Source organism: Erinaceus europaeus, chromosome 9 (assembly GCF_950295315.1).
Source record: "Erinaceus europaeus chromosome 9, mEriEur2.1, whole genome shotgun sequence".
NCBI lineage: Eukaryota > Metazoa > Chordata > Mammalia > Eulipotyphla > Erinaceidae > Erinaceus > Erinaceus europaeus.
In genome coordinates, this window is record NC_080170.1 from 45,046,951 (window position 1) to 45,074,153 (window position 27,203).

At 50.3% G+C, this 27,203-nt stretch overlaps 1 protein-coding gene across 12 annotated transcripts in view; it reads left to right on the plus strand.

Moving 5' to 3' along the window:
* Positions 1-27,203, plus strand: part of CACNA1E (calcium voltage-gated channel subunit alpha1 E) — a 558,522-nt gene that overhangs the window by 509,317 nt on the left and 22,002 nt on the right. For 8 of the 12 annotated variants that reach the window (XM_060197790.1, XM_060197787.1, XM_060197789.1 and 5 more), the window contains 10 exons: positions 1,259-1,460; positions 2,699-2,863; positions 3,317-3,427; positions 7,754-7,837; positions 9,032-9,157; positions 13,372-13,437; positions 17,123-17,214; positions 17,552-17,714; positions 21,520-21,647; positions 25,944-26,040. In XM_060197790.1, the coding sequence (XP_060053773.1) occupies positions 1,259-1,460; positions 2,699-2,863; positions 3,317-3,427; positions 7,754-7,837; positions 9,032-9,157; positions 13,372-13,437; positions 17,123-17,214; positions 17,552-17,714; positions 21,520-21,647; positions 25,944-26,040 (1,234 nt within the window). Of the gene's footprint in view, positions 1-1,258; positions 1,461-2,698; positions 2,864-3,316; positions 3,428-7,753; positions 7,838-9,031; positions 9,158-13,371; positions 13,438-17,122; positions 17,215-17,551; positions 17,715-21,519; positions 21,648-22,451; positions 22,946-24,155; positions 24,253-25,943; positions 26,041-27,203 lie in introns of those variants that run through there. The other 4 variants (XM_060197792.1, XM_060197783.1, XM_060197793.1 and 1 more) reach the window with 4 other exon arrangements.

The window sequence follows — 27,203 nt, forward strand, 5'->3', positions numbered from 1 at the left end:
ATAAGTTGTTGGTAACTTGTGGTTCATAATGCCCATTACTTATGGATATGTGACCCATTTTTCTAATTATTCAGAACTATGTATTCCAATCATGTTAGAAATACTTTGCTTTTTTCTTGTTATTCCTGTCTCCAGCCTCCATGGATGTTTGGCTAACATAAGAGTAAACACAGATTGAGTCAAAAGGCCCTCAATGCTAAGAGAAGCTTTATCTGATACTGCTGAATTATGCCTACCTCCTAGAGGTCAGAAGTTACAGAGTACACATAGAATTCCATGTAATCAGTAAAATTGGAGATAACAAGTCTGGTATAGAGTGGCTTACATAAGAAGAGAGAGAATATTCAAATATGTACTCCATTAAGATGTTTATAATTGAAATAGTTGTATGTACATATAGTCAATAAGTAGAGGGCGTGGCCCATGTGTATGGCATTTGGCGTACTCTCACTATGAAATGTACTTCCTGTGTCCACCCCTCTGCACTTCTCTGCCAATGGTGTGATGAAGCCTTTCTACCTTGGGTTTACAATGAAAACCCCACATCTTGGCAGTAAGTGGTTACCAGTGGGCAGATACAAAAGAAGAGGAAAAGTGGAAATGTTTAAGGCAAAAATTGAGAGGGAGAGAACAAAGTCCAAGAGATAGTTGAAACACTTAGTGGCTTAGGCAGTTGTTGAGACCATCAGTGTAGTCATCCTCTTCGACAAAAAAGTTTTGAACACTCCATCCCTGCAGGAGATTCCCTGGGGCTGTTTGGGGCTTGTATGTGCCAGTCTTGCCCTGCATCAGAGAACTGAGAATTCAGAATAAACTGAGAGACACTTTGTGATCATGCCTCTTAAGGTAAAGATAGCAAATGCAGTTTCTCCTGTTGCTCATAGCTGAATGTTGATTTTTTTTTTTTCAGAGACTAGGCAGTGATGAAGGCAGCATTTTCTAGTGGCTGTGGATTCTGGTTGATGGGAGGACAAGTCTCTTTATTACACTTAGCAACCGAATCTATAGAGCAGTGCCGTTCTGTGCTTAGGAGCTGGATATATTAGTGGAGTGACAGCCAAGAAGAGAAAGGGATTTGGGGAGCCCTTGGCCCATCCCAAACTTGGTTTTGTCTCCCCAAGTTAATGGCAGCTCTGCAAAGTAGAGTCAGGCAGGAAGGGTGATGCAGCAGGCAGCATGCCTGCTGGTGAAGCCTTGAGCTGGAGCAGTACCCAGTCAGCCCCCTCCACACCCCTTTCTTTTTTTCCACCTCCCCCAGAGTCCTGCAGCACTCTGTCGACGTGACTGAGGAAGACCGAGGCCCAAGCCGCAGCAACCGAATGGAGATGTCCATCTTCTACGTGGTCTACTTTGTAGTCTTCCCCTTTTTCTTTGTCAACATCTTCGTGGCTCTTATCATCATCACTTTCCAGGAGCAAGGAGACAAGATGATGGAGGAGTGCAGCCTGGAAAAGAACGAGGTAACCCCAGTGCCGAGGCAGTGGGAGGAAGGAAGGCGGGCTTCCCTGAACTTGTTAGAAAAGGGGTGAGGAGCGTGTGTTATGCTCCCATTACGTAAGTATGTCTGAACATCTGCTCTGTTTAAAGCGCAGGCAGGTGGACCAGAAAATGGAGAGGTGTGTGTAAAGTGTTTAAGATGCAACCCCCACCTTATTGGAGTCTACATGTAGGGGACAGGATGCATGCCAGTGGCAGCATTGGGAGGTTGGGGTGCCTGACTGTGACATTCTGGCATTCTTGCTGCAAGGACAGGCAACATGGGCTACTTCCTGCTGCTTTTCTAAGACAGGTGTGACTCTGGTGCAGGGTGGAGTCCAGTGCTCTTACGCTGACACAGAGCTAGACAGTGTTGGAGGCAGTAACGACAACGTAGGGGTCAGCTAGGTGGCTCAGCAGTAGAGTGCACTGAGAGTGATCCCTACCGCCACGTAAACCAAAGACAGAGGCTGATAGAAAGGCAAGGGAAGATCTGTGAGGATGCACAAGGAGGGAGAGATTCACTTCCAGCCAAGGTCATCTGCTGAGACTTCCTGTCTGAGCGTCTCATCTGAGGGGGTTTGTTACAAATTCCTTTAAGGTGACATCTCACTTCCAGATCATCCCTGTGGCCTTATTTCTTTTGACTTGTGCTCCCCCAGTACCCTTTTAAAAATACATATTGATTAATTTTTATGAGAGAGAAGAGAACTCTGCTTTGCTCTGGTGTGCTTGGGGATCTCACCTTCAGCCTCTGCATACATGGGCCTGCAGTTGGTGTGCTCACATAGGCTGAGCTACTTCCCCAGCTCCAAGCTCTTCCTCTTCTCTTTTCTTTGTAAAGTGGCAGTGAGGAATGAACCTGGACCTCGCCCATGTGTAGCACTGCTGAATAGTCTCCCAGGCCCAATTTTACTCTCAATTTTGATGGAGAAGAGAGAGAGAGAGAGAGAGAGAGAGAGAGACAGACAGACAGACAGACAGACAGACAGAAAAACGAGGGACACCACAGCATCACTCCACCATCCTTGGAGATCCCCCCGTGCTGTCTGTGGTGCTCCCTCATGGTGTGGCCTGAACCCAGGACCTTGTGCATGGTGAGGCACGAATTCTACCTGCTGACCCCTTCCGCAACTCTCTACCCTTTTTCTGACCATCTTTTGGAGAGCCCACCAGTGGTCAGGGAGCCTGAGCATGGGCTCATGAGCTCAACCTTCCACAGAGAGCTTGCATTGACTTCGCCATCAGCGCCAAGCCACTCACCCGCTACATGCCGCAGAACAGACACACCTTCCAGTACCGCGTCTGGCACTTCGTGGTGTCCCCGTCCTTCGAGTACACCATCATGGCCATGATCGCCTTGAACACCGTGGTGCTTATGATGAAGGTAAGCAATGGGGGCACCCTAGGTGCCAGTGTCACAGTGTGTGCACCCGTGACACTCCGCTTCCATGGAACCCCACTCATCTTGCCTCTAGTTCTTTTCTGACCTCTGGGCCTTTGGAGGCAGCATGAAAGGAGACCCAGGATCAAAGGTGGTACTGATTGTCTGTCAGAGGCAGATGGGGAGGGGGGGGGCTCTAAAGGAGTATGCAGATGGGCTTAATCCGACATGCAAAGTAGTTGTTGCAGAAAGCCATCTCTGCAGAAGACAGGCTTCTCTGCTAGTAGCAGATCCTCTGATGGCCTTTGGTTTTGCCACAGAACCCAGAATCTTCTCTGTCTCTCCTCCATGCACCATAGCTGTGTCCCAGGGCTGGGGAAATTCTGGCAGCCCTATGTCACCGAGTTCCTCTCTCCCCCTCAGGCTTTGGTTCTGTCTCTCTTCTTCCTCCTGCAGTACTACTCTGCCCCCTGCACTTACGAGCTGGCCCTCAAGTACCTGAACATCGCCTTCACCATGGTGTTCTCCCTGGAGTGTGTGCTGAAGGTCATTGCCTTTGGCTTCTTGGTATGTCAGCCCTGGGCTGCCTTCTTGGCTTTTGAAGTATCTTCCCTTCCTGAGGGGTGCCTTCAGTGTGCCTTCTCTGACTTTGGGAGACTCTCTCAACCTTTGGAATATCTATCTTCCTTTTGGGTTGTCTTCCCAGCTTTTGCTGGAAAGAAGGCTGCATGCAGCTATTCCAGAAAAAATTGTTCACATCCTAAATGTGAGTCTGGGGAGACAGAGACAGGGCTGGGGGTGGATGTTAGAAGGAAGGGCAAAGGGAGTCAGAGCCTCAGCCCCATTCTTGGCTGCCACCGTTGGCTCTGATCCTGCGCCAGCCTGTCAGAGGAGTTGTGACAGTCCTGGGGTCTGGTCAGGACCACAATCTACCTGTCAGTAAGGACCAATGCGGGCATGGATCTAACTTCAGATGCTTATTTAATTGACAGAAGTTGTAAGAACTCTGTAAGATAAAAAAAAAAAAAAAAGTCTTGTCTCTGAAAGATAGTAGATAGCAGATTTCACCTCATCTCCTTAGTTGTCCCACAGAAAGTGTCATTTCTGTTAATGGATTGTGTGTTAACCTAAGGTTGCAAAGGGTAGTGACTGTGTGTGTGTGTGTGTGTGTGTGTGTGTGTGTGTGTGTGTGTGTATGGGAGAGAGAAAGAAGGGACTGGAGAAGATTATTTTGGAACTCTGTCTGGAGAGAGTTGGGATGTATTTTTCTGCCATCAACTGTTTCTTTACTTTTCAACTCCTAACTATAATTGACAAAATTTGCATCTGCTCTCCGGAGTGTTCGGCAAACCTAGCCCTCTGCAACAGTGTCCTATAAACAAACCCAGCCCCTCCACCCACAAGGTATTTGTAGGGAGAGCAGTGGGCTGTGGGGAAACCCACTTGACAGCTGCTTCACACCTTTTTAATGTGTGTGCTACCATTGTGAGTCACATGTGGATATGCCCCTGCAAAGCACGGGTTGGGGGAGGTATGCTGGTTGTATACTAGGCATGGCTGCAGCAGCTCCTCCGGGGCCTCTGTGATTGTGAGAGTTGCAGTGTGTCTCCTGATGGCTCCCTGTGATGCCATTACTGGGACGGTTTGAGCAGGAGAGTGGAAGGGAACCCACTACAGTTGTGGGAGGCTGTGTTATTATTTGTTCAATTCCCTTTGAATGTTTCAAGACTTGGTGGAAGCAAGCAAGTAAAAAAAAAAACAAGTAGGGGGCCAGACAGTGACACATCCGGTTAAATGCACATAGTATTAAGGCAAGGACCCGTGCAAGGATCCCAGCTCCCCACCTGCAGGGAGATTACTTCAGAAGTGGTGAAGCAGGTCTGCAGGTCTCTCTTTCTCTGTCCCTCTCTCTCCCCCTCCCCCTCTCAATTTCTCTCTAGTTGTATGAAATTTTATTCTATATTAATGAATTTTTTATGAATTTTATGAAAAAAGGCTACCAGGAGCAATGGTTTTGTAGTGCCAGCATCAAGCCCCAGTGATAACCTTGGAGGCAAAAAAACAAAAAAGAAAGAAAGAAAGAAAGAAAGAAAAGAAAAGAAAAGAAAAGAAAAGAAAAGAAAAAGAAGAGAAGCTACCACCAGCCAAGCCAAGATTCATAAATGCAGTTTCACCCAGAGCAGGGGAACTGGGAGGGATAAGCTGGGGCCAGAATGAAATGCTTTTCTCTCACCATCAGAGCCAACACTAGCTGTGACTTCAGTTCCCGCTTATGTGTCTAATTATGGTGAACTCTGAAGACTGACTCAGGCTTAACTCGATGATTTGCCCAGAGGCCACCCCTCCCCACCCCCACCCCCTATTTTCATTCATGGTCTAGAGGCATGCCACGTTCTGAAGTCACCTCCAGGCCCTGGGAAGGCTGTACATTGCCATAGCACTCTAGCTTGCTATGATGCACTGCTGCTTTCGATTTTGTCAGCTGTTTATACTGACTCTAAAATAAGTGTGGTGGGAGCCTCACCACCATAATCATATTCTCATCACTAGGGTCTGGTTTTTGAACTGTGCTGGGGCATGAATGGACCAAGGGCCATGTGCATGCAAATGCTGCAAAGTGGACTCCCCAGCCCAACCTTTTTATTCTATATACAGAAAGGTAAAGGAGAGAGAGGGAGAGGGAGAGGGAGAGGGAGAGGGAGAGGGAGAGGGAGAGGGAGAGGGAGAGGGAGAGGGAGAGGGAGAGGGAGAGGGAGAGAGACCTCTGATTCTAGCCCCACACAGATGCACTATGGCACCTCCATTAATGGTGAGGTGGTGCCGTGATCTCTCACTCCATGGCTCGTGCCCTGGTTGTGGCCATCAACAAGTCTTGTCTAGGTGTGTTGTTCTGGGCAACATGGTGCTGGAAAGTCTCTTCTCCTGGAGTCCAGGGCTTCCAAGTCCTGAACCTAGCTTCTTCACTTTTTTTTTTGCCTGTAGTCACTGGGGCTCAGTGCCAGCACTATGAATCTGCTCCTAGTGGCCTCCCCCCCCCCTGTTTTATTAGATAGGGCAGAGAGAAATTGAGAGAGGATGGGGAGATAGTGAGAGGGAGAGATACACATCTGCAGACCTGCTTCACTGCTTGTGAAGCAGATCCCCTGCAGGTAGGGAGCAGGGGCTTGAACCCTGGTCTTTGCACATGATAATATGTGTGCTTAACTGGGTGCGCCACCACCTTGCCCCCACTTGATCTTCTCTCTTCTGGAAGGGTACCACTTCTCAGCCCAGGTTGGGAAGAGGAGATTTCTGCATGTGGAGACACTCAGGGTCCATACTGGGCTCCCCTCCTGCAGGAGTAGGTCTGATCAGAACAGAAAGTGAGCTTGTGAGGCTGTGCCCCCGTGGCTTTTCTACCTGGCACTTAGAGCACCTGTGGCTCTGAGGTGGGCTCCTCAAAGCCTCATTTGTCTCAGTCATAAAATGCAGGTAGCAGTAGCCTCTACGCAGCCTCAGATGGTAAGTTCTACCCAGAGATCTCATGTCCCAAGACCTGTCGTCTTGGGTGGGTGCTCACACAGTGCTGCTGCTCCCCACTCCTCTGGGCCCTCCTCAGCACTTCAGGAAACATCACACCTCCCCCTGGGATCCACAAAGCCAATTCATTGGCATTGGAAGAGTGCCCAGGATCTGACAGATGTTGTGAGGATATTCACTGATACATCCCGTGAAGAGGGGCGGGTGTGCCTCAGCGGGGACCCAGGAGACCCTGAGGAGGTGTAGCCTGAGACAGGTGTGGACTATTAGGAGAGCCAGGTGTCCTATTTTTATTTTTGTTTTATTGTATATATTTTTATTGCCACCAGCGTTATCACTGGGACTCAGTGCCTTCGTGATGAATCCATCATTCCCAGTGGCCATATTTTCCCTTTTTTTTTTTTACTTTCTTTTTTGATACAGATAAAAATTGAGAGGGGACGAAGAGAGAGAGAGAGAGAGAGAGAAATATTGTTCAGCTGCTCTTGAAGCTTCCCCCCTACAAGTGGAGACTGAGAGCTTAAACTCCAGACCTTGTGCATGGTTACGAGTGTGCTCTACCAAGTGCTCCACCATGTGGCCCTCTGTCCTGTTATTCTAAGGAGTACGGTCCAAGGTCTATGTCTACTGGAGTCCTGGCGGTGAGGTCCTCTTTGTTAACTTTCCAGGTCCCTGCTCCATCCCCTCCCCCCATCTCCTTCTCCTTCTCCTTCAACCCACTCATTTTATTACTGCTTCTTTGTATTTTACCAAGCGACACCTCCTCAAAAGGTGTAACAGAGCAAAGAAAAGGGAGAGCTAACGTCTGTTCAGCTAAGTGCCAATCAGCAGTTGGTTTGAAAGGGCTCAGAGGAGTGAACATAGGCTTATAGCACATCTGTGATGTATAATCTCTTGGGACACTGTCCTCTGTGGTTTGTATTGATAGGTGGAAGTCAGGGCTGTGTGTGTAGGGTCACATGATCTGCTATAGCTAATTTAAAAGTCAGGGTTGCAGGAAACGTTCAAGTTACACTGCAAATAGTCTTATTGTCTCTGGGTGACAATGATTCACGTTCTTTTTTGGTCTTTGTACTGTTCTTGGCCACCACTCTCTTTCTTGCATATGAACGTCTTAGTGACAGTTTCAAAAACAAAATCCTCAAATAGTGAAGAAACTGCTTCTCAAATGAGAAACTCCCCAATTAGTAAAGGAGAAATAACATTTCTGGGTGGAAATAGGGAACAAGAGCCAAAGTTAGAATGATCTTGTACGTGAACTGACAAGTCTTCCTTCTAAGTTACACAGTTGCGTAACAAGAGGCATCTTCTCCATTCCGCTTATTTCCTTTCTCCCTCTTTGCTGCTGCTCTGGTGACTGGTCCCACTTGGCAGAACTATTTTCGAGACACCTGGAATATCTTTGACTTCATCACGGTGATTGGCAGCATCACAGAGATCATCCTGACAGACAGTAAGGTGAGTGACTGGGCATTTACCCCCTCACTCCTGAGCTCTGGTGAATGAAAATGCAAACAATGCAAATGCCAAATGCGGTTGGGTGTTGAATTTCAGGGGACCTTTGGTTTTACCTGACTCAAATAGCAGCCATCTAGGGGCCTAATGGAGTAGAGGGTTCCAGAAGATTCTTCGTGGACATAGCCTTCCACTGAATTCTGAGAGGAGCGGGGGGTGGGGGGGTGCCAATATCTGCCCTCCAGTTGTCAGGACTCAATTGTTTCCTGAAGCCTGTCCATATTCAAGCAGACTCACAGAATGAAGGAGTCATCTAAGGTGTTATAGTCACCCATTGAGGCGACTTCCTGATCTTTGACCTGGAAGTAAAAAGACAGGCCTAGGAAGGCTCAGAGATGGACCTCACTGTCCCAGCTGGAGTTGGGATCAAAGATGAAAGACAATCAGGTTCAAGTTTTTTTTCCCACCAGGTTTATCCTAGGCCTCAGTGTCCACAAAACAACTCCACCACCCAATGACCTGTTTCTTTTTTTGACAGAGACAGCGAGAAGCAGAGAGGGAGAGCAAGAAAGAGGTACTTGCAGCACTGCTTCACTACTTGTGAAGCTCCCTTCTGCCCTCCATGTGGGGACCAAGGGCTTCAACCCTGATCCTCACACATGTGAAATATTTGCTCCATAGGGTGTGCCACTGCCTGGTCCTCAATTTTGCCGAATTTTTATAGATATTAATTTAATATTTTATTTATTTTGTATAGAGACAGGGGAATTGAAAAGAAAGGAGGGGATAGAGCAGGAAGAAGGGAGAAAGAGAGAGAGAGAGAGACCTGTAGCACTGTTTCACCACTTATGATCCCCTCATCAGCTGGGAACAGGGGCTTGAGCCCTGATCCAATGTACACTGTAATGTGTGTACTTTACCAGGTGTGCCACCACCAGCCCCTCCCTTATTTTTGGAAAGATTTGTTTTTATGAGAGAGAAACCAAAGCATCACTCAGTTCTTGACATAAGGCGGCACTAAGGACTAAACCTGACCTCTCAAGCATGCAAGTCCTACACTGTGGCCCCAAGCGATCGCCCCAGCCCCATGTTCAGTTTTATGATCTGAGTGAGGGATAAACATGCAGATGTTGGTGCTTGCACTTGGTTTCCAGTGTCCATGCTGCCACTCACTGCTTGTCTTCTCTGGGCCAGCAGCTGGTGAACACCAGCGGCTTCAACATGAGCTTCCTGAAGCTCTTCCGAGCCGCGCGCCTCATCAAGCTGCTGCGGCAGGGCTACACCATCCGCATCTTACTGTGGACCTTCGTGCAGTCCTTCAAGGTAAAAGGCCTGGATCTCTGCGAGGATTAGGGGTATATTGTCAGATGGCACAGTCAGATCACAGTGTCCCTTCACAAGGCCCTCCGACTGCCTCTGAGAATGTGCTGGATTCACTGTGTCAGCTCCCTCCTGCAATTGTAAAAACGCCCTGAGCCATCCTGCCTGTGTACAGAGCTGACCCCTGCTATTGAAGTCCTATATATTCTTGGGACTTGTTTCCACATCGGAGTTGCTCAAAGGACTCCAGGAGTCGTGTTTGACAAGATGACTCATCCCAGTCCCACCGTGTCCTCATCACTGTGTCCTTGCCAACAGTGAGTGTGAAGGCAATGTTCACACCATGCCTGCTTCTGGTGGGCTCATGGCAGGCAGAGGTTAGTGTGCATGAGATGCAAGTCACAAATCCAAACCCAGGAGCCACTCAGTGTCAAAGACTTTTAGGAAAAGAAGATTATGGAGCTCCAGTAGCACAATGGTTAGCACGTGGTACTTATACAGGAAAAGAAGGTTATTTTTTTATTGTATAGAAAGAGAAGTCAAGGGATTCAGGCGGTAGCGAGAGTAGTGGGTTAAGTGCAAGTGGCGCTAAGTGCAAGGACCGACTAAGGATCCCAGTTCGAGCCCCCGGCTCCCCACCTGCAGGGGAGTCACTCCACAGATGGTTAAGCAGGTCTGCAGATGTCTATCTTTCTCTCCCCCTTCTGTCTTCTCCTCCTCTCTCCATTTCTGTGTGTCCTATCCAACAATGATGATATCAATTACAACAATAATGAAAAAAAAACAAGGGCAACAAAAGGGAAAATAAATAAATAAACATAAAAAAGAAAGAGAAGTCAAGTGGGGAGAGAGAAAGATACCTGTAGCACTGCTTTTCTGCTTATGAAGCTTCCCTGCTGCTTGAGGACTGGAAGTTTGAACCCAGGTCCTTGTGCATTGTGATAGGTATGCCCCACCAAGTACCACTGGCTAGGGAAAGAAGTTGTCCAAACACATTAACTTTTTTCTTCTCAACATCTTTATTTTTCACTGGTTACATTGACTTATCAGCCTGCATATTCAAGGGGTATAATTTCTTACCTTTTCTGACATATTTCAAGCATATTTAAATATCTTTGTGTTCGAGAAAATAGCATATACTTTGTTGTTTTTAAAGTTTGGGGAACTCAATGCTGTCCAATTGCCTACTGTTCTCCAATGAAAGTGATTTAAAAAGAATTTCAAGGGGCCAACCAGTGGTCTACCAAGTTGAGTGTACATGTTACAGTGTACAAGGACTCGTCGGGTGGTAGCACACTGGGTTAAGTGCACATAGTACAATGTACAAGGACCTGGGTTCAAGCCCTTGGCTCCTAACTGCAGGAGGAAAGCTTCATGAGTGGTGAAGCAGTGCTGCAGGTGTCTCTTTCTCTCACTTTCTCTATCTTTGCCTTCACTCTCAATGTCTCTCTGTCTCTACCCAATAAGTAAATCTTTTATAAAAAGAAACTCAGGGAACTTGATCAACAGTTAGACACTGTTGCTTTTCCTATTCATTCTCAGTATGTATTTTCATCATACATAAATAAAGATTAGACTGGGCCATCAGAACTTCTTATCTTTAAAAAAAAAATCCCTGGGAGTCGGGCAGTTAAGTGCACGTGGCACAAAGCGCAAGGACTGGCAGAAGGATCCTGGTTCGAGCCCTCGGCTCCCCACCTGCAGGGGAGTCGCTTCACAAGTGGTGAAGCAGGTCTGCAAGTGTCTTTCACTCCCCCTCTCTGTCTTCCCCTCTTCTCTCCATTTCTCTCTGTCCTATCCAACAACAACATCAATAACAACAGCAATAATAACTACAACAATAAAACAATAAGGGCAGCAAAAAGGGAATAAGTAAATAAATACTAAAAAAAGAAAAATAAATAAATAAAAATCCCTGACCCCTGCCCCCCATTCACACACTGTTACTGCTGCTTAACTTTCTATCAAGGACCTGTGGTTGAGCTGTGAGACCAGTTGTAAGGATATCCAGGCTTATATGATATTTTTATCATGTCCTGAGTCATTGTTTGGTGTGATAACTCCTCCATGAAAACTGTTTCCAGAGCTCAGTGATGGGCCAGGTGGTAGCACGCCCAATAGAGCTCACACATAACCAAAGCTAAGTAACAGAGGGGCAACTTCAGACCTGAGCGAGAATTTACCAGCAGAGGCACAGGCGGAATTGGGTTCAGAATTTGAACCCTGAGATGCAGTCTCAACCTTTTCTCAGAGACCTGCCTGACAAGCTATACTTGGTATGAAGTCCCTTAAGGAATACATATGAGGAGGGCAGGATAGAACTGGTCCTGTGCAAGGTGCACTTTGCTGTGCACAGGGTCCCAGGTTGGAGCCCCCTGCACCAGAGGAAGTAGTGCTGTGTTTATCCTTCTTGCTCTGCCTCTTCTTAACTGAGATAAAAGGCAAAAAGAAGGAGGAGGAGGAGGAGGAGGAGGAGGAGGAGGAGGAGGAGGAGGAGGAGGAGGAGGAAAGTCTGTCAGGAGTAGTGGAATCGTACAGGCACAAGACCTCCATGGTGGAGGGTGGCAGTGGGGTTAAGTGTCATATGTCCTGGCACTAGTCACTGACTCCCAGAGAAAATATGTTCTGTGGAGGGGAAAGAAGAGAATGTTAAAAGAGAGACACTGTTGCTTTTCCTCTTTATTCTCAGTATATATTTTCATGGTACCCAGATAACCACCTGTAGCTAATTCCAGTGGCTGCAGAGAGTTAGAATGGGGGCAGGTGAAGCTGTCTCCAGGAGTCACCCTACCAGACAGGTGTTTCCTCTGTGGAACCATGTGGGACACAGCATGGAAGTTGTTTCTGCAAGTTGACTTAATAGAGGCCACTGTGCAAATGCATAGCCACGAGACAGCCCACCCAAAGCATGGCTTTCCCCATCAGCTCTGAGCATCCCCAGCTCTCCACCACCCACCCCACCCACTCTTACCCTCTCTCTGGGTTAGAATTTGTGCCACAACTAGAAAAATAAGAATGAATGTTCAGTCCTCTTCCCCTAAGCTGGGGAGGGGTGGGGGGGGGGAAACGCGTGTAGAAAGACGTGAACAGGAACTGGAGGTGTTGGGAGTAGAAAGTAGGCCAAGGACAGGAGAGAAACTATAGAAATTGCTATCAGCTCAGAGCTCCCCAAGTGGCAGTGGAGGTAAGTCCTCATTCATCTGGAAATATAGCCATTCTCATCAGACCCTGGGAATCGGCACTTTGGTGGTAAGGGCATTCTTCCATCAACTTGCTGCTCACTTTTTAATTTCACTCTTGATTCATGTTGTAAAAGTCTCCTGGGCCCACCACTTAGTTAGCTCTGCCAATCCACCCTGCTCCCTGCTCCTGAAGTGAGAAAGCCTGCAGTTGCTTCCACGGGACTGAGGCCACAGAGGAGCAGGAACACTCAGTAGAGTGAAGGCTCAGCTTCAATCTTCCAGGAAGCCTATTGAAAGGCAAAGAAGAGGGACTTCCTTGTCAGCACTGAATTCCAGTGCCCACCCACACTGCCCTGTGTCTCCTGCACTGGACCCTTCCACCGCCACAGTGAAATGTCATCTTGCCACGTGGCTTTGTGGATGGTGAGGGGTCACCTCCTCCGTGGTTGACACTTTGAAGGCTTTTTGGCATTTGCTTGATACTTGGTGGAGCATCAGGAAGCTGAGACGCTGGGAAAGGCATCTTATCAGAGGGTGAGGAACGGAGCCCTCTGGGAAATGACAAGTCCCTCACCCCTCACCATCTGTTTCCAGTGTCTCACCTCAGGCTCCCACATTCACCACTGAGTGAGAAAAGGAAGGGCAGAGGCTTGGGAGCCAAAGCTAGATGCTCACCATGCATTTGCATTGCAGTGGCCCGTGACTGATTAATATTCTGCTTACAAAGTGGGTTGGAGGCCAGGCCCCAGAGTTCCCTGGTTCTCCTCAGAGGTCTGGGCCATACTTCTGGGTGAGTGAGTCTTCTTGACTAAAGGAAAAGGGCACACTGCTCTGTGGTCAGTGGATTGCATGTCCATCAGAGGTTGTGGATCTCTGCAAAAGCATGGCTCCCCCAAACAGAATGCCCCCCCCCCAAAGAACAGAGAACCCAGTCCCCGTACCTCCCCCCACCATTCAGAGGGCTGCTGCTGGCTGGAGGCTGCAGGTTTTTGAGCCTGATCTGGCAGTCTGCTCACCTCTCTGCTTTCCTTCCAGGCCCTCCCCTATGTCTGCCTATTGATTGCCATGCTGTTCTTTATCTATGCCATCATCGGGATGCAGGTAAGCCAGAGTCCCCCGGGGACTGGGTGGGGCACTGGCTGCCCCCCCGGGGGGCATGTGAGTTTGAAGGCCTGTTGAGCCCCTCCTGGCCCAGTGCCACACTTCCACATCTCAGTTGCCCTGATTTCAGGATGACCTGGTGCAGGGCTTTTCTCTTGAGGCAGTCAGGTCATGGTGCTGGCTTCCATGAGCCTGGGCTTCTGTGGCCCAACCTCAAGACAAACACAGAGATGATGCCCCGTCCCCAGCCAGAGGGACCCCCAGGAGACTGAAGAAGGGTGAGGCTCAGCGTCTGTCTTTCTTGGGACCTTCCCTGTGAGGGCAGCGTCAGTCAGCAGTGGTTCTGAGTGTGTCTGGGTCAAATCTTGAGAGGCTGAGATCTGTGAGCTGCTTCCAGAGCTCCTGGAAGCCTGCCCCCTGCCTTCCCCAAGGAGGCCCTGGTGTTGTGGTTCAGAGGAGCCTGGGTGGCTTGCTTGGCCATTCTCTCCATGATCACATCTTTCTGAGTGCTGGATCAAGGAGTAGCTCTGGCCCTCAACCCAGATGTGTCTGCAGTGGCCAGAGCTGCAGTCAGTGGTGTGGTCGTGGCGTTTGGGTGGAGAGGGGTTCTGCTACAAGTATTCAGCAGCACAGTTTGTGATTCTGGACCAGGAGAGGGGGCCCAGGCACCTAGACACTGGGGTGAGAAGGCAGAGTGAGAGCAGGAGGTCAACCATAGAAGGTGCTAGAAGAAGCTTGCTTCCTGCCTTAGAGATGAACCCTGGTCTGTTCTTCTCTCTCCACCCCTTCTTGCCTGCCTGTAATTGTGTCCAGTTCTGATCCTGTTCCTGGAGTGTCCATAAGGGTGTGTCCTGGTTGAGAGGTAACAACAAGTCCCCTGCACTGAGGACTTGTTGGTAGAGACTTGGTGATGCTCCAGGAGGAGCTGAATGCTGAGTCCCTGCTGAGTTGTCAGGCTGGCTTATGAGGACTCCTAAGTTCTTTTAACTCTTAGACTCTATGAGCAAAATGGTTTTAAGCAACCAGTTGAAAGGTTGAGTTCTTTCTTGCCCACGCTTTCCATCTCCGTGCCAAATAAGCTGGAGTAGCACCAGCTCCAGCACAGGCCTGTCACTGCCCTGACACCTGTCCTCCTGACACAGCTGGACCTGGCCTACTCTCCTCCTCCCCCTCCCTCTTTCCCCTGCCTTCCTCCCCTCCCTTTCTTCTCTGTCCTCTCTCCCTTCCTCCCCATATGCACCTGTCCTCTTGGTCAGGAGATACGAGTCTGACTAAGTATGTATGTGTGTAATGTATATGCATCTGTCATGCAGATTGTATGACAGACACGAGAGTGAATGTGTGCCTGTTTTGTCTTACCCCCATTGATTCCTTGTGATTTCCATCTGCCCTTGTCTTGGACAGTGAGCAGGAGAGCTGAGACCTCAGCCCCTGTCTTCACTCTCTCTGTCTCTCCCCTATCAACAAGCAAATGCCTGGCCTAGGAGAAGGGGAGAGCTGCTTGGTTCTACAACAGTGATCTTTGCTCTAATTTCACAATATGTACTGCCCTTCAGCTCCTTTGTAGAGAATCAGAGCTCTGCCCCCATTCCACAGAGACAGGGTAGCATCCCCTGGGTGCCATTCCCATGGTGGCCTTCCTCACTGACATCCCTGACAGGCCTCTGGCAGAGAGGCCAGGCCTGGTGAGGCAGTGAGGAGACAACACTGCCATCAGGTAAAGATGGACATCACAACAGGGTGGCTGAGAAGAGCCACTGTCCTGTGGGCGTCTTGGAGGTGAATGGATTTCTAAAGGGATTGGAAGCTAGAAGGAAAGAACACTCTTTGAGGCATAGAGAAAGAGTCCTGGGGTTGCTGGGAGATGAGCTTCCAGCCCCAGCTCTGCCACTGACTAACTGTGCACACATGGCTAGACCCTGATCCTGTGTGCCCTCACACCCTCACCAGGAGCAAAAGGGGCTGGCTACGTGGCTTCTGGTACTTTCCAGTCCCAGAGCTCAGTGGTTCTGTGTGGAAGTGGATTTGAGCTGGTATATTAAGTTTTCTGTGGGTGTTGGCATCATCTTTCTCAACCTTGACCTTCTTGGGATAGCCACAAGCACACAGTGAAAAAGCTAAAAAGAAAAACCAGTTCCAATGTGAAACTTATTTCAAAGACCACGCTCAGAACAAATACCGATTTGGGGCTCAAAAATCATCTCAGCATCAATCCAGAATCACCCGGGTTTCGTTGATGATGACACACACATGCTTCATGCAAAATCACAGTGTGTCATGATTGGGTAATGTGTTAGAAAAAACTGTCCTGGGGCCAGCTCATGACTTATGATTCTTTGTGAATACTGGTGATAATGACACTATAGGAGTATCATGGGAGAAATGTGCTCTAAGTTGGATTTCTAGTCACGGACTCTCATTCAAGGGAGTGGGAGAATGAGAGAAGGGTGTGGAAGAAAGAGAGAAATACAGATCTCTGTGCTTGACTTCCCTCAAAGTATCCAGAACTAGATTTGATTGTTTGGGTGGAATTTCTCCAGCATAACTATTTGTTGGGGGAGGAAGGGCTCCACCTTCCTAGCTCCCTCCTTCCCTTCTTCCCCAGTGCTGTCTCACGTGCCACCTCCGTGATCCTTGAGCACATTTGAGTTTTGAAAAACAGCCTTGAGAACGAATTCCCAAAGCAGGTGTCAGTGGGAGTTATTTGAGCAAAATAGCTGGGAGCAGAGAGTTTCCTCAGTTGCACATTCTGAAAGCCCTGGGGAAGGGAAGGCATCCCATTCAGCATAGGTTGAACAGCAGCAGGCAAGGGGTATAATGACAGTGGCCTCCAGTGACTGCAGAGTGACCCATGAGCCCCACATACACAGTCATAGCTTGTGAGAACAGATGCTGATGTCTAAAGGGAGCTGGGCAGACTGTGCGAGGGTGTGGACAAGACTGGGAGTCATCCTGGACCCGGTAGGTCAGTGTCTGGGCCTGCAGACCTTGCCATTATTTACCATCTGCAGAGAGAGCCTTCCCTCTTTAACCCTTTGTTCCTTCTTATTCATGTTTTCCATTGAGATTTTCACAATGACCTTGGTAGAAGCCTGGCAGCTAACAATAGATAAGTCTTACACTGTAGACGTAGACCCATGATCTTCATCCTGCCCCAAGGTCCCCATTACCCCAATATTCTCCCTCCCTTGCCTGATTCCTCCTGAACTCTGGCTCATGGACCTATTGGCTATCTGAGATTAACTCTCAAGATTGGGGGTACCTGCAGCGAGCAGAACTGTGCCCCTCTGACCCACACAGCAGGCATGTGCCAAGACCCTTCTGCCCGAGTCGTGACCCCCACATACAGACGTAGCCATCGCTAGCATCTGAGACAGGATAGGGTGACTGCTTCTGCACTGCTGCCATGGGAAGTAGCCATGGTGATAGGTGTCACGGGTGTGAGGCTAGGTGTCAGGAAAGCACCCCACGGAATGTGCTCCCTGGCCATTGCCCATATCTGGCTTCTCTGCTGCTCAGCGGCAGGGAGCATGCAGTTGCTCTCTCCCATCCGGCCTCTCAAGGCCTGGGTTGTCCACTCTGCAGCTGGGCCATGGCACGGAGCCACAAACAGGGATGAGGAACCCCTCCTGCATCCCACAGCTTGCTGATGCCCCCTGCCTCCTGCCATGCCATTTTCCTCCAGGTGTTTGGAAACATAAAGCTGGATGAAGAGAGCCACATCAACCGGCACAACAACTTCAGGAGCTTCTTTGGGTCCCTTATGCTTCTCTTCAGGTACCCGGGTGTGGCTGCTGTGGGCTGGGGGCGGTGGGGGGAAGAGGGGGAGTAGCTTTGCAGTCTGCCTGGATGACATCAGAAAGTCCCCTGGCTACCTGTGACTCTGGAGTTGTCATTGTTATGTGCTCCAGGGCTCTCGGGCAGGCAAGGACAACCTTTCTACCAGATCCCACGCAAGTGGGTGCTGTGTTTCGGGTAGGGCCACCGGGGAAGGCTGTCCAGGCATAGGGATGCCCATGACCGAGGTCTGGAGTGAAGGCCAGGAGGGCTGGGCAAAGGAGGAGCCAGGCCTGTGGGTGGCTGACGGCATGTCTGGCATTTCTTTGGGGCCCAGGAGTGCCACGGGTGAGGCCTGGCAGGAGATCATGCTGTCGTGCCTCGGGGAGAAAGGCTGTGAGCCCGACACCACGGCGCCCTCACAGAACGAGAACGAGCGTTGTGGCACCGACCTGGCCTACGTCTACTTTGTCTCCTTCATCTTCTTCTGCTCCTTCCTGGTGAGCAACACAGGGTGCCTAGCTCAAGACAGGGGTGCCCAGCCTGAGTGGACACAGCCGTTTCCTTCTTTCCCTCCTTCCCTTTGTCCTGTTCTCTTCTCTCTTTGCTCTATTCTCTGTCAGCTTTATCACTCATCTTTCTTCCTTCCCTTTTTCTTCTGTCTCCTTTTCCTGTATTTTCTCTCTTCTCTTCTTTTTTTTTTTTTTTTTGCTTTCATCGTTATCCCTGGGGCTCAGTGCCTGCAGTACGAATCCAGTGCTCCTAAAGGCCATTTTGCCCAGGTTGTTGCCCTTGTCGTTATCCTCATTGTTGTTATTATTGTCATTGTTGTCATTGTTGGGTAGGACAGAGAGAAATGGAGAGAAGAGGGGAAGACAGAGGGGGAGAAAAAGACAGACACCTGCAGCCCTGCTTCACCGCCTGCGAAGTGACCTCCCTGCAGGTGGGGAGCCGGGGGCTCAAACCGGGATCCTTATGGTTGTGCTTTGCACCATGTGCACTTAACGCCTGCCCCCTCTTGTCTTGTGTTTTTATTAATATTTTTAGATATATTATTTATTTTGAATAGAGACAGAAATTGAGAAGAAGAAAGTAGAGGACAAGAAAGGGGGTGAGGGAGGAGAAACCAACAGGCCTGCAGGACTACTCCACAGCCTACCATTTTTTTTCCCTTTTTCCCTGCATGTGGGGACTAGGGGCTTGAACCAGGGCCCTTGTGCATTGTAAAGTGTATGTTCAGCCAAGTGTACTACCACCCACCCCACCCCACCCCACCCCACCCCCGTGTTCTTCTTCTTTTTCTTTCTCTCATTTTCTCCCCCTTCCCCCTCTTCTCTTTCTCTCATACATATACTCTGGCTACGCTAAGGAAACAGGTCCTCCTCCAGAGACCCCTGGGAGAACACAGTGCTGGAAGCCAATCCTCCTGAACTCTGCTGCTTCCTGGAAAGGGTTGGGAGGAGGAGGGATCAAGGGTGGGGAAGTCAGTGAATCAAGGCCCCTGGTAACTCATAGGCAGAATTAGGAATCCTCTTTCTCTCTCCTTCCCTTTCCCTCCCACATTCTTCCTCCTTCTCTCTCTCTTTCTTCTGCTCACTCTTTATTTTTTATTTTTTCAATATTTATTCCTTTTTGTTGCCCTTGTTTTATTGTTGTAGTTATTATTGTTGTTGATGATGTCATTGTTGTTGGATAGGACAGAGAAAAATTGAGAGAGGAGGGGAAGACAGAGAGGGGGAGAGAAAGATAGACACCTGCAGACCTGTTTCACCGCCTGTGAAGCGACTCCCCTGCAGGTGGGGAGCCAGGGGCTCGAACCGGGATCTTTACGCCGGTCCTTGTGCTTTGCACCACATGCGCTTAACTCAATGTGCTACCGCCTAACTCCCTCTCCTGCTCACTCTTAGAGGCCTTTACACTGCTTGAATAAGAGTATCTTGAAACTAGAAGGCTTGTGCACTGATAGGAGCAGAAAGATGGCAAGGTGCTGTGTGAGGGCTGAGTCTCTCTGGTGCCTTGAGCTACTATCACGCTTAGTGATGACTGACTGACATGTTAGGCTGAAGGGGTACTGAGTGAATACATGGCACTCGGTGAGAAACGCAGGGAGCTGCCTTCATTCTTCAGGAGAAACAGAAACTAGTGTCAGCACCTAGAAAACCCAGTTCTGTACAAATATGCACTTGGGGTAAACAGTAATGGGCACAGTGCTGGCTATTTCTGACCCCGACAGCCCCCCTGGCTCAGCCTCCCAGCTAACGCCCTAGCTCGCTCTGGACAGTGCTCCCAGGAGTGGTGGTAAGAAGGGTTCAAGGTCTCCTGAGCATATGGGAGCCAGGCAGGTGCCCGGCACGGGTGTGGGCAGGACAGGGGCTCCCAGAGACTGCTCAGTGCCATGTCCTTCTACCCTGGCTGAGCTGGTTTCCCGCCCAGCTTCTGTGAAACGGGAGGCGAAGACTTGGTGAGAAGAGTGTTATTAGCATGGCAAGCTGGTGCATCTGTTTTTATGTGCTTCCGTCTCATAGGTGTGAGGAGTTTCTTTCTTTTTTTTTTTTAATGTAAAAAAAGCAGTATCCTCTTTGCAAAGATGGAGATAAAGTGTGTAGCAGAAGCCATGGAAAGGAAATTTAGAATGATGTGAGTGGAGTTTCTGTTTTATTCGTTCACCTGCTCAGCATACTCCGCACATTATTACTATTATTATTATTATTACTTGAACACTGCTCAACCTCAGTAAAAAAAAGAGATGCAGGGGATTAAATCTGGGTCCTTAGGGACTCAGACATGAGAGCATTTTGCATAGCCATGGTGCTTTCTCCCCGACCTCATCCTTCACATTTGCATTGAGTGGTAAAGGCTCACATGCAGCCTGACACTGGGGTAATGCTGCTGTGAGCAAGGGCCTTCTGTCACCCACAGGCAGGGTGAAACATACACAGGGTCTGAGCACTGATGGAGGAGTGACCTGGGACCAGTCTCGGGGCCCCATCTCCATTTTGTCCTCCATGGTTTAAGTGCTGAATAATAAATAGTTAAAAGAAACCCAAGATAGAACTGAAAAATTCATTAGAGACTATAAAGGTACTTGCAGGATTTTGCAAGAGAGCCTCCTGCATAATTCACACGAGTGGTATTTTTAAAGAGGCTATATTCAGAGGGAGCCAGCAGCCTCGCCAACCTCAGCCCTGCATGAGACTTACTTTGTGACCTTGGGCAAGTCACACAGCCCCTGGGAACAGCAGCTCTGGAGAGATTTCCAGAGGCTGGGTTGGGGCAGTCGTATACCCAGTTAAGCACACGTAGTACGATGCACAAGGACCACACAAGGATCTGGGTTCAAGCCCACCGGCTCCCCACCTGTAGGAAGGATGCTTCACGAATGGTGAAGCAGGTCTGCAGGTGTCATTCTCTTTCCCTCTTTATCTTTCTCTCTTCTCTCAATTTCTCTCTATCTTATCCAATAAAATGGAAAAAATGGCTGCCGGGAGCAGTCTAGTCATAGTGCCGGCACTGAACCCCAGCGATAACCCTGGAGGCAAGAGGGAGAGAGAGATTGATTTCCAGAGGCTCACATGGCACCAGCTGCCAGGGTGTGGAGCTGAGCATGCCAGTGTGCCCAGTGGCACTCACATCCTTGGATGGCAGATGTTGAGGACGTCTCCCACCCAGGTCAGAGCTGCACTGAGACAAATAGTGGGTGATAGAGACGTAACACAGTATCAGTACTGATGATTTTGCTACATTAGTGAGAGTCTGGGAGAGAGGTGTAGACAAACTGAGTTTTAAGTAATGAGCTCAGTGCTGTTCAGCACCCTGATCTCTGGGAGGGAGAGGGAGATATACTGGGTGCACAAAGAGCGTTGTTGAACAAGTGAGTGGGACGTGTGGATGTGGGAGCCACCTCAGAGCCAAGAAGCCTTCAAGAGCCCCTGCAGTGAGTTCCAAGAGACATGGTCAGTGTGCTCCCGGCAGTTCCTCTTGTGAAGCGAGGCTGGGGAGGCTGGGAGGGGCCAGAGCAGGGTTGGCTTCAGATCCAGCTTCCTCTAGCTCTAAAGATCTTGTCTCTGCAGCAGTAAAATTCAATAAAGTGAGCGAGTTATCAGAATGAGTGTGGCAGACTGTGCAGACAAGTGAGAAGCCTAGGACAACGAAATAACTCCTTATCTGCGCAGACAAGGAAAACGTGCTGCGTCTGGGTAGAATCCTCAGAGCCTCAGCGAGTTTGCAGGCTAGGGTTGGGAACCTTTGGCCTAGATGTCTGCCCAGGATCTTCCCCTAAACCCTTCTCTCCCTCTTGCCCCGCAGATGCTCAATCTCTTTGTGGCAGTCATCATGGACAACTTTGAGTATCTGACCCGGGACTCCTCCATCCTGGGGCCTCACCACCTGGATGAGTTTGTTCGAGTCTGGGCTGAATATGACAGAGCTGCATGGTATGTAGGCCCCTCAGCCACTGATGTGTGTCGAGGGCCTCTGGAGGTCCCAAGGGTCCTCAAGGGCTGGAGTTTGAACTTCCTAAACTTGTTAATGGGATAAGAAAATTCCTCTGGGTGTGGTTAATGGGAGAGACTGGGACCTCTGTCCCCCTCCTCCCTTGTCCTTCCACAGTCCTCACTCAGAACGTGGGATTCCGTCTTCTGAGAACCCTCCCTGAATATTTCTTTTTTTCTTTTTTTTTTTTTTTTGCCTGCCAGTGGTTAGTGGACCCTTGGGATCCACCTGGGGCTTTCTAGGCCAGCAGGACACCTAGCCTTTCTTTGTTATCAGTGACCTTAATACCATCTGTACCATCCCTTACAAAAGGTATGGTTTGGGCAACTCTGAAATTATATGCAAAATCTAACAAGTTGTTCTTCCAATTAATCCCAACTGGTAGAATTTTCTTGCATGGAATGGAGTTTAAATGGCAGGAAAGCCTATCCAGGTCTCTCCCAGCCTCTCTTTAGATCAGGGGTTGGCAAACTATAGCCCATGCGTTGACTTTGACCCTGCACATAAATATCGACTAGTGCATAGCCACCACAGATTTCTGGTACCCACTGTGGTTGTCACAGTTGAATCACTGTGGCAGAAGCGGTGAGAAGTTCACATTTGAAATGTACTATATGAGCCTTTGCAGAAAATGTTTGCTGACCCCTGTTTTAGAGTCAAAGGCAATATTTTTAAACTTCTGGGTTGAGGACAGTGAGAGCTTCAAGAGTATCCATTTCCAAGAAGGCATCCTGTCCACACCCCAGTGACTTTAGGATCTCACCTCACCAACCGTCTGCTGTGGACCTCCCTGAAAACACCACCAGGAGGGCTACCCTTCACTAGAAGGGGCCGTGTTGCTTCCACCTGGAGCCCCTTCCTGTTCTGAGAGCCCTCCCAAAAGCCAGCCTCCTGGGATGCTGCTGAGCCCGGGTCACTGCTGGGGGCTCAATGAGCACCAGTCCCAGTGGGAGCAGCTCTTCCTTTGAAGACTCACTTGCTAGAAGAGCACCACTGGGAAAAGAAGGGTCAGTGTTCCAGAAGGGGCCGCCACAAACTTCTTTGCTCTGTAGTTTCAGACAAGTTTGCTAACTACTCTGAACTTTGTAACACGAGGATTATGATGTTTCTATATTAGACTGCTTGTGAGGGTTGTGCCCAATTGTGCGCATAACTGCTAAATGGCACCTCTTCACTGTTTGTGAGTAAAGAGCTCCTTCCCCGCCTGGCCTCGCTCAGGTGGGCTGGGATCTCAAAACCTGCTTCCTGGGACCCACACACCACATGTGTCACATGTACTCCTGCCCTTGATGCCTGCCCATGGCAGAAACGATTCCTTGAGGACTGAGCATGAAGTTCAGACACGTGAATTGGAAAGGACAGAGGACAAGGAAGAACCTCCTGTCTGCGTGGAGGCTCATAGTGTAACTCATTGCATTGAGTTTCAGAGCTTTGTAAGATGAAGGGCTGGGGGACAAGGCAGAGTGAGCCAGCCTCCGGCAAAAGCAGCTGAGTTCACCACAACCACCAGGAAGCACCAAAGAACAAATGGTTAAATTTCCCTCCAAGAAGCTTTGGAAGAACTGCTGAGCTGCTGGAAAAAGGAGCAGCCAACCCAAAGCAAGAAAAGGCTGGGGAGAGGAAGCAGTGGGCTTTGAGTACCAAGCGCAGCTTTCTAACTCCCACTGGACACCCTCATCAAAGCCAAAAGGTGTCTCCTTGCCCCACCCCAGCTACCGCCCAGGACCTATGGACCCCTAGCCACTGCTTCCTTACTCTGCTTCCTGGCTACACGGGTGCTTGAGCCACTGAAAAGCAACGCTGTCCCTTTCAGGGACAGCAAGGGCACTCTCTCAGGCACGTGTGAACAGGGAGGGTTTGGTAGGTTGCCTGCTATTCCTGAGATTCCTTCTGGATCCAGCCAAGGTGCCTTGGGGACTGGGCAGTAGGAGATGGACAAGGGGACATCCCCAGGGCTTTCTCCCATTTTGTTTCCTGGCACTAACCTCAGCAGTCTCCCGGAACCAAAGAGGAGCTTACCCAAGCTGAACTCGCGGAAACTGCCACAGAGAGAGGCGGGTCTTTGGCAAGATCCCTGTCGCCCAGCCTCATGGAGACTTGTCTGGAGGCTGCAGGAAGATGTGAGGGCTAGACCACTGAGTCAGCCCTCCCCACAGCTGGCCTCTGCTCTTGACAGCTGACTCAGGCATTTGGGAGTTCACAGGGGGAGTCCCAGCACAAGCCAGGGTCTATTTTCTGCATCTGACCAGGTCTGAGCAGAATGGGGGTCTGGGGATGCCCTCATTATCTGGCTGTCTGTCTGGGCATTGGATGACATCCAAAGCAAACAGAGGAGCACAGTTGGAAAGGGTGTTGGGTTCCACAGACCTGGCTCTACCCTCCCTCCCACAGCTGCCCCCTTGCTGCCCTGCGTCTCAGAGCCCTATTAACTGCCTGTGCTTCCTTTGCAGCGGCAGGATCCCGTATAAGGATATGTACAAATTAGTGCGGGTGATCTCACCACCGCTGGGCCTGGGAGAGAACTGCCCCTACAGGGTGGCTTGCAAGGTTTGCCCCCTAGTCCCTCGCCGCCTGGCGGTGGGGTGCACCTTCAACCCCCTCTTTCCTGCACCTCCACCACCACCTCCACCTCCACTGCTGCGCCACATGAGGGAGCCTTCATGTCGCTTTCCTTTGAGTTTAAAGAGGTGCAGCCCCTTCCCACCCCCAGAAGCAGCAGCTGTTAGCTGAGAATGGAGGACATGTGGGGGGGGGGGGCCAGAGACGAACAGAAAGAGTAAAGAAGTTAATAGGGAGGCCGATTTGACACCTCTGCCTTTGCTCACGTGCTTGTGCACACACCGTGCACAGGCCCTCCTCACCCTACCCTCAAGTCTGTGGGTGAGCCAGAGGGCCCTTCCCACTCTGGAGGATGCAGGCAGAAGCTCTAATCCATCTGGGAGTCCTGCTTGCCCATCTGTGGGGACAGGGACACCTCCTCTAGGGAAGCAGCCTTCCCTGCTCATGCAGTGCAGCAGGTGGGACCGGTCGGTCCTCTCAGCTGCTCTAGCTCCTGGCGAGTTGGGTCAGGTGTGCTGATGGCGAGGGCGGTAGGGCAGCAGGGAGGCAGGGCGTGATAGAGTGAGCAAGCAAGCAAGTGGGAGGATGGGCCTGGTGGTGGCAGAGGAGCTAAAAAAGACTCCTGGACTGACTCCCTGCTCCACAAGGGTCCTGCCAGGTCTTGTTGAGAGGCGAGGGGCTCATTTGCTTATGAATTCAAGGGCATTACTCAGGAGCATGTAGATTCTCCATCTTCCACTCTGCCAGACCCTGGGAACCCCAGACCTGCTCTAGCATCCTCCCTGCCTCACAGGGTCCCTGGGTGCCAGTGCAGCCCAGCTGTTAGACCTTTGGGAAGGTGCCAGCTGGGCCAGGGTTCAGCCTGGTGACATGGGGGCCCTGGCCCCCGGGAAGCCAGGCAGCCGCCTCTGCTTAGACTCTTTAAACTCCCCCATCAAACCCCACGGCCGCATGTGGGACAGCCGGGAGGCCCGCATGGCATGCCAGAGAGCCCCCTCCTCCTGGGGTGTGTGGTCTCCCCACCCTGGCATGTGTGCCTCGGCATGGCGGGGCGCCACACACTCTCTTCACAGAACCAGGTGGAAGCAACAGGCCGACTCACCAGCAAGCCACAGGCGCCCCACCTTGGGTGCAGTCCATGCCTCCTGCTGCACACAGCGCAGGGGGATACACACCCTTCCGCCAGTGGCTTCAGAGGACAGAGGTCTGACTTCAGACCAGCCCCTGGCCCCCCACATCTATCCCATGGCTGGAACGGCGTCTATCCCGTTTATAGCGCTCGCACACAGTCCTGGGATCACCAACAAGCTTGTTGGAGATGGATGAGGAAATCGCAGGAGGGATGAGGGAAGCCGGGAGGCTGACCCAGGTGGAGAAACTGAGTCAGTCCCATGGCGGTGTGAACGGGGGAGCTTGTTTCCTGGTCTGTGCGGGGCGTGCTATAAACCTACACCTGGATGATTCGCTTTGATTAACAGATCTCCTGTTCTTTTCCTGTCTGTCCATTTTGTTCTGTTTTTTTTTTCCTTTCCTGTTTCCTGGATTCTTTTGTTGGTCTCATTTTTGTTGTTGTTGTTGTTGTTGTTGTTTTTCCGGCTCTCTGGGAATGCCTGTCCCCTCTTCCTTGCCCCCGTTCCCCTGCATCCATCCTCCCTGCCCCGCATCCCCTCCCTGAGCAGTGGCCGCATCCATTACACTGAGATGTATGAAATGCTGACTCTCATGTCACCACCGCTAGGCCTCGGCAAGAGATGTCCCTCCAAGGTGGCGTATAAGGTAGATCACATCTTCCTTTGTTCTGGGCTAGAGACAGACAGGGAAGATGTCCCAGGATGGGGAGGAAGGTGGGCCGGGGAGGCGGAAGAGGGAGTGGAGGAGAGCAGTGGCAGGCAGGTTCCTGGCAGGACAAGACAGGCTCCATGCAGGGGTGCTTGCTCTTCTCAGCGTGGCCTTTTGTGTGTGGTCTGTGTGTGTTGTGCCAAGTATGTGGCTTCTTGTGAGTGGTTTGTAGAAAGGGGGTGTTGTCATGTACTTGCCCCAGCAGGAGCCAGAGTGGCCTGGGGGAGCAGCTGTGCGCATGAAGGAAGTCTCAGTGAATGGCTGGCAGAGCTCATTTTTGGCTTCCTCTGTTTTTATTTTTATGAAACAAACCTCTTCCACCAGACCAGCTAGAGAGAACAGACAGAAAGTCCTCTAAATGTGGCTCCAGAAGAAAATGGTAGCAGGGAAACTCTGAGCAGATGGAATTCTTTTTCTGGAACACAGGAAGGGACCCTGGCATGGTCCCTCCTAGATATGAGAGAGAAAAGAGGGTCAGGACCTTGTCTGTCCCAGGCTGTATGGTGAGAACAGCCTTTTCCCCTCCTGTTAGACCGATGATCTAGGGGAAGACAGGATGAACCAAGCTGGGCCCAATTTGCAACAGCAATGGGTTTGCCTTGCCAGCATGGCTGGGCAGGGGGTGCCTGCCTGGTTCCAGGGTGCATCAAGCAGTAGTGTTCCTGGGAGGTCACCTACCAGGAGTACTCATGCAGGAGTGCCTTGCCCTGGACTGGCTTCTGCACATTAGTCATCATCCCGATCAGTCCCCTGGGTGGATGGACTCACTCAGAATCCGGGAGCTCTTTCTTGTAACTAAGAGTAGGCTCCAACCACTCTGCCACTTCACTAAAACCTTAAGGAAGTGGGAGATTGGGGCCAGGTGGTGGCACACACAGTTAAGAGCATATATTACTAAGTGCAAGGACCCAGATTCAAGTCTTTGCTCCCCACCCTTAGTGGGATCCGCTTCATGAACAGTGAAGTAGGGCTGCCGGTACTATCCCTCTGTCTCCCCCTTCTTCTCTCAATTTCTCTCTGTCCTATCTAGTAAAAATTAGAAAGGACAGAGAGAAATGACCACCAGGAGCGGTAGATTCAGGAGGAGGAGTAGCGCTGGC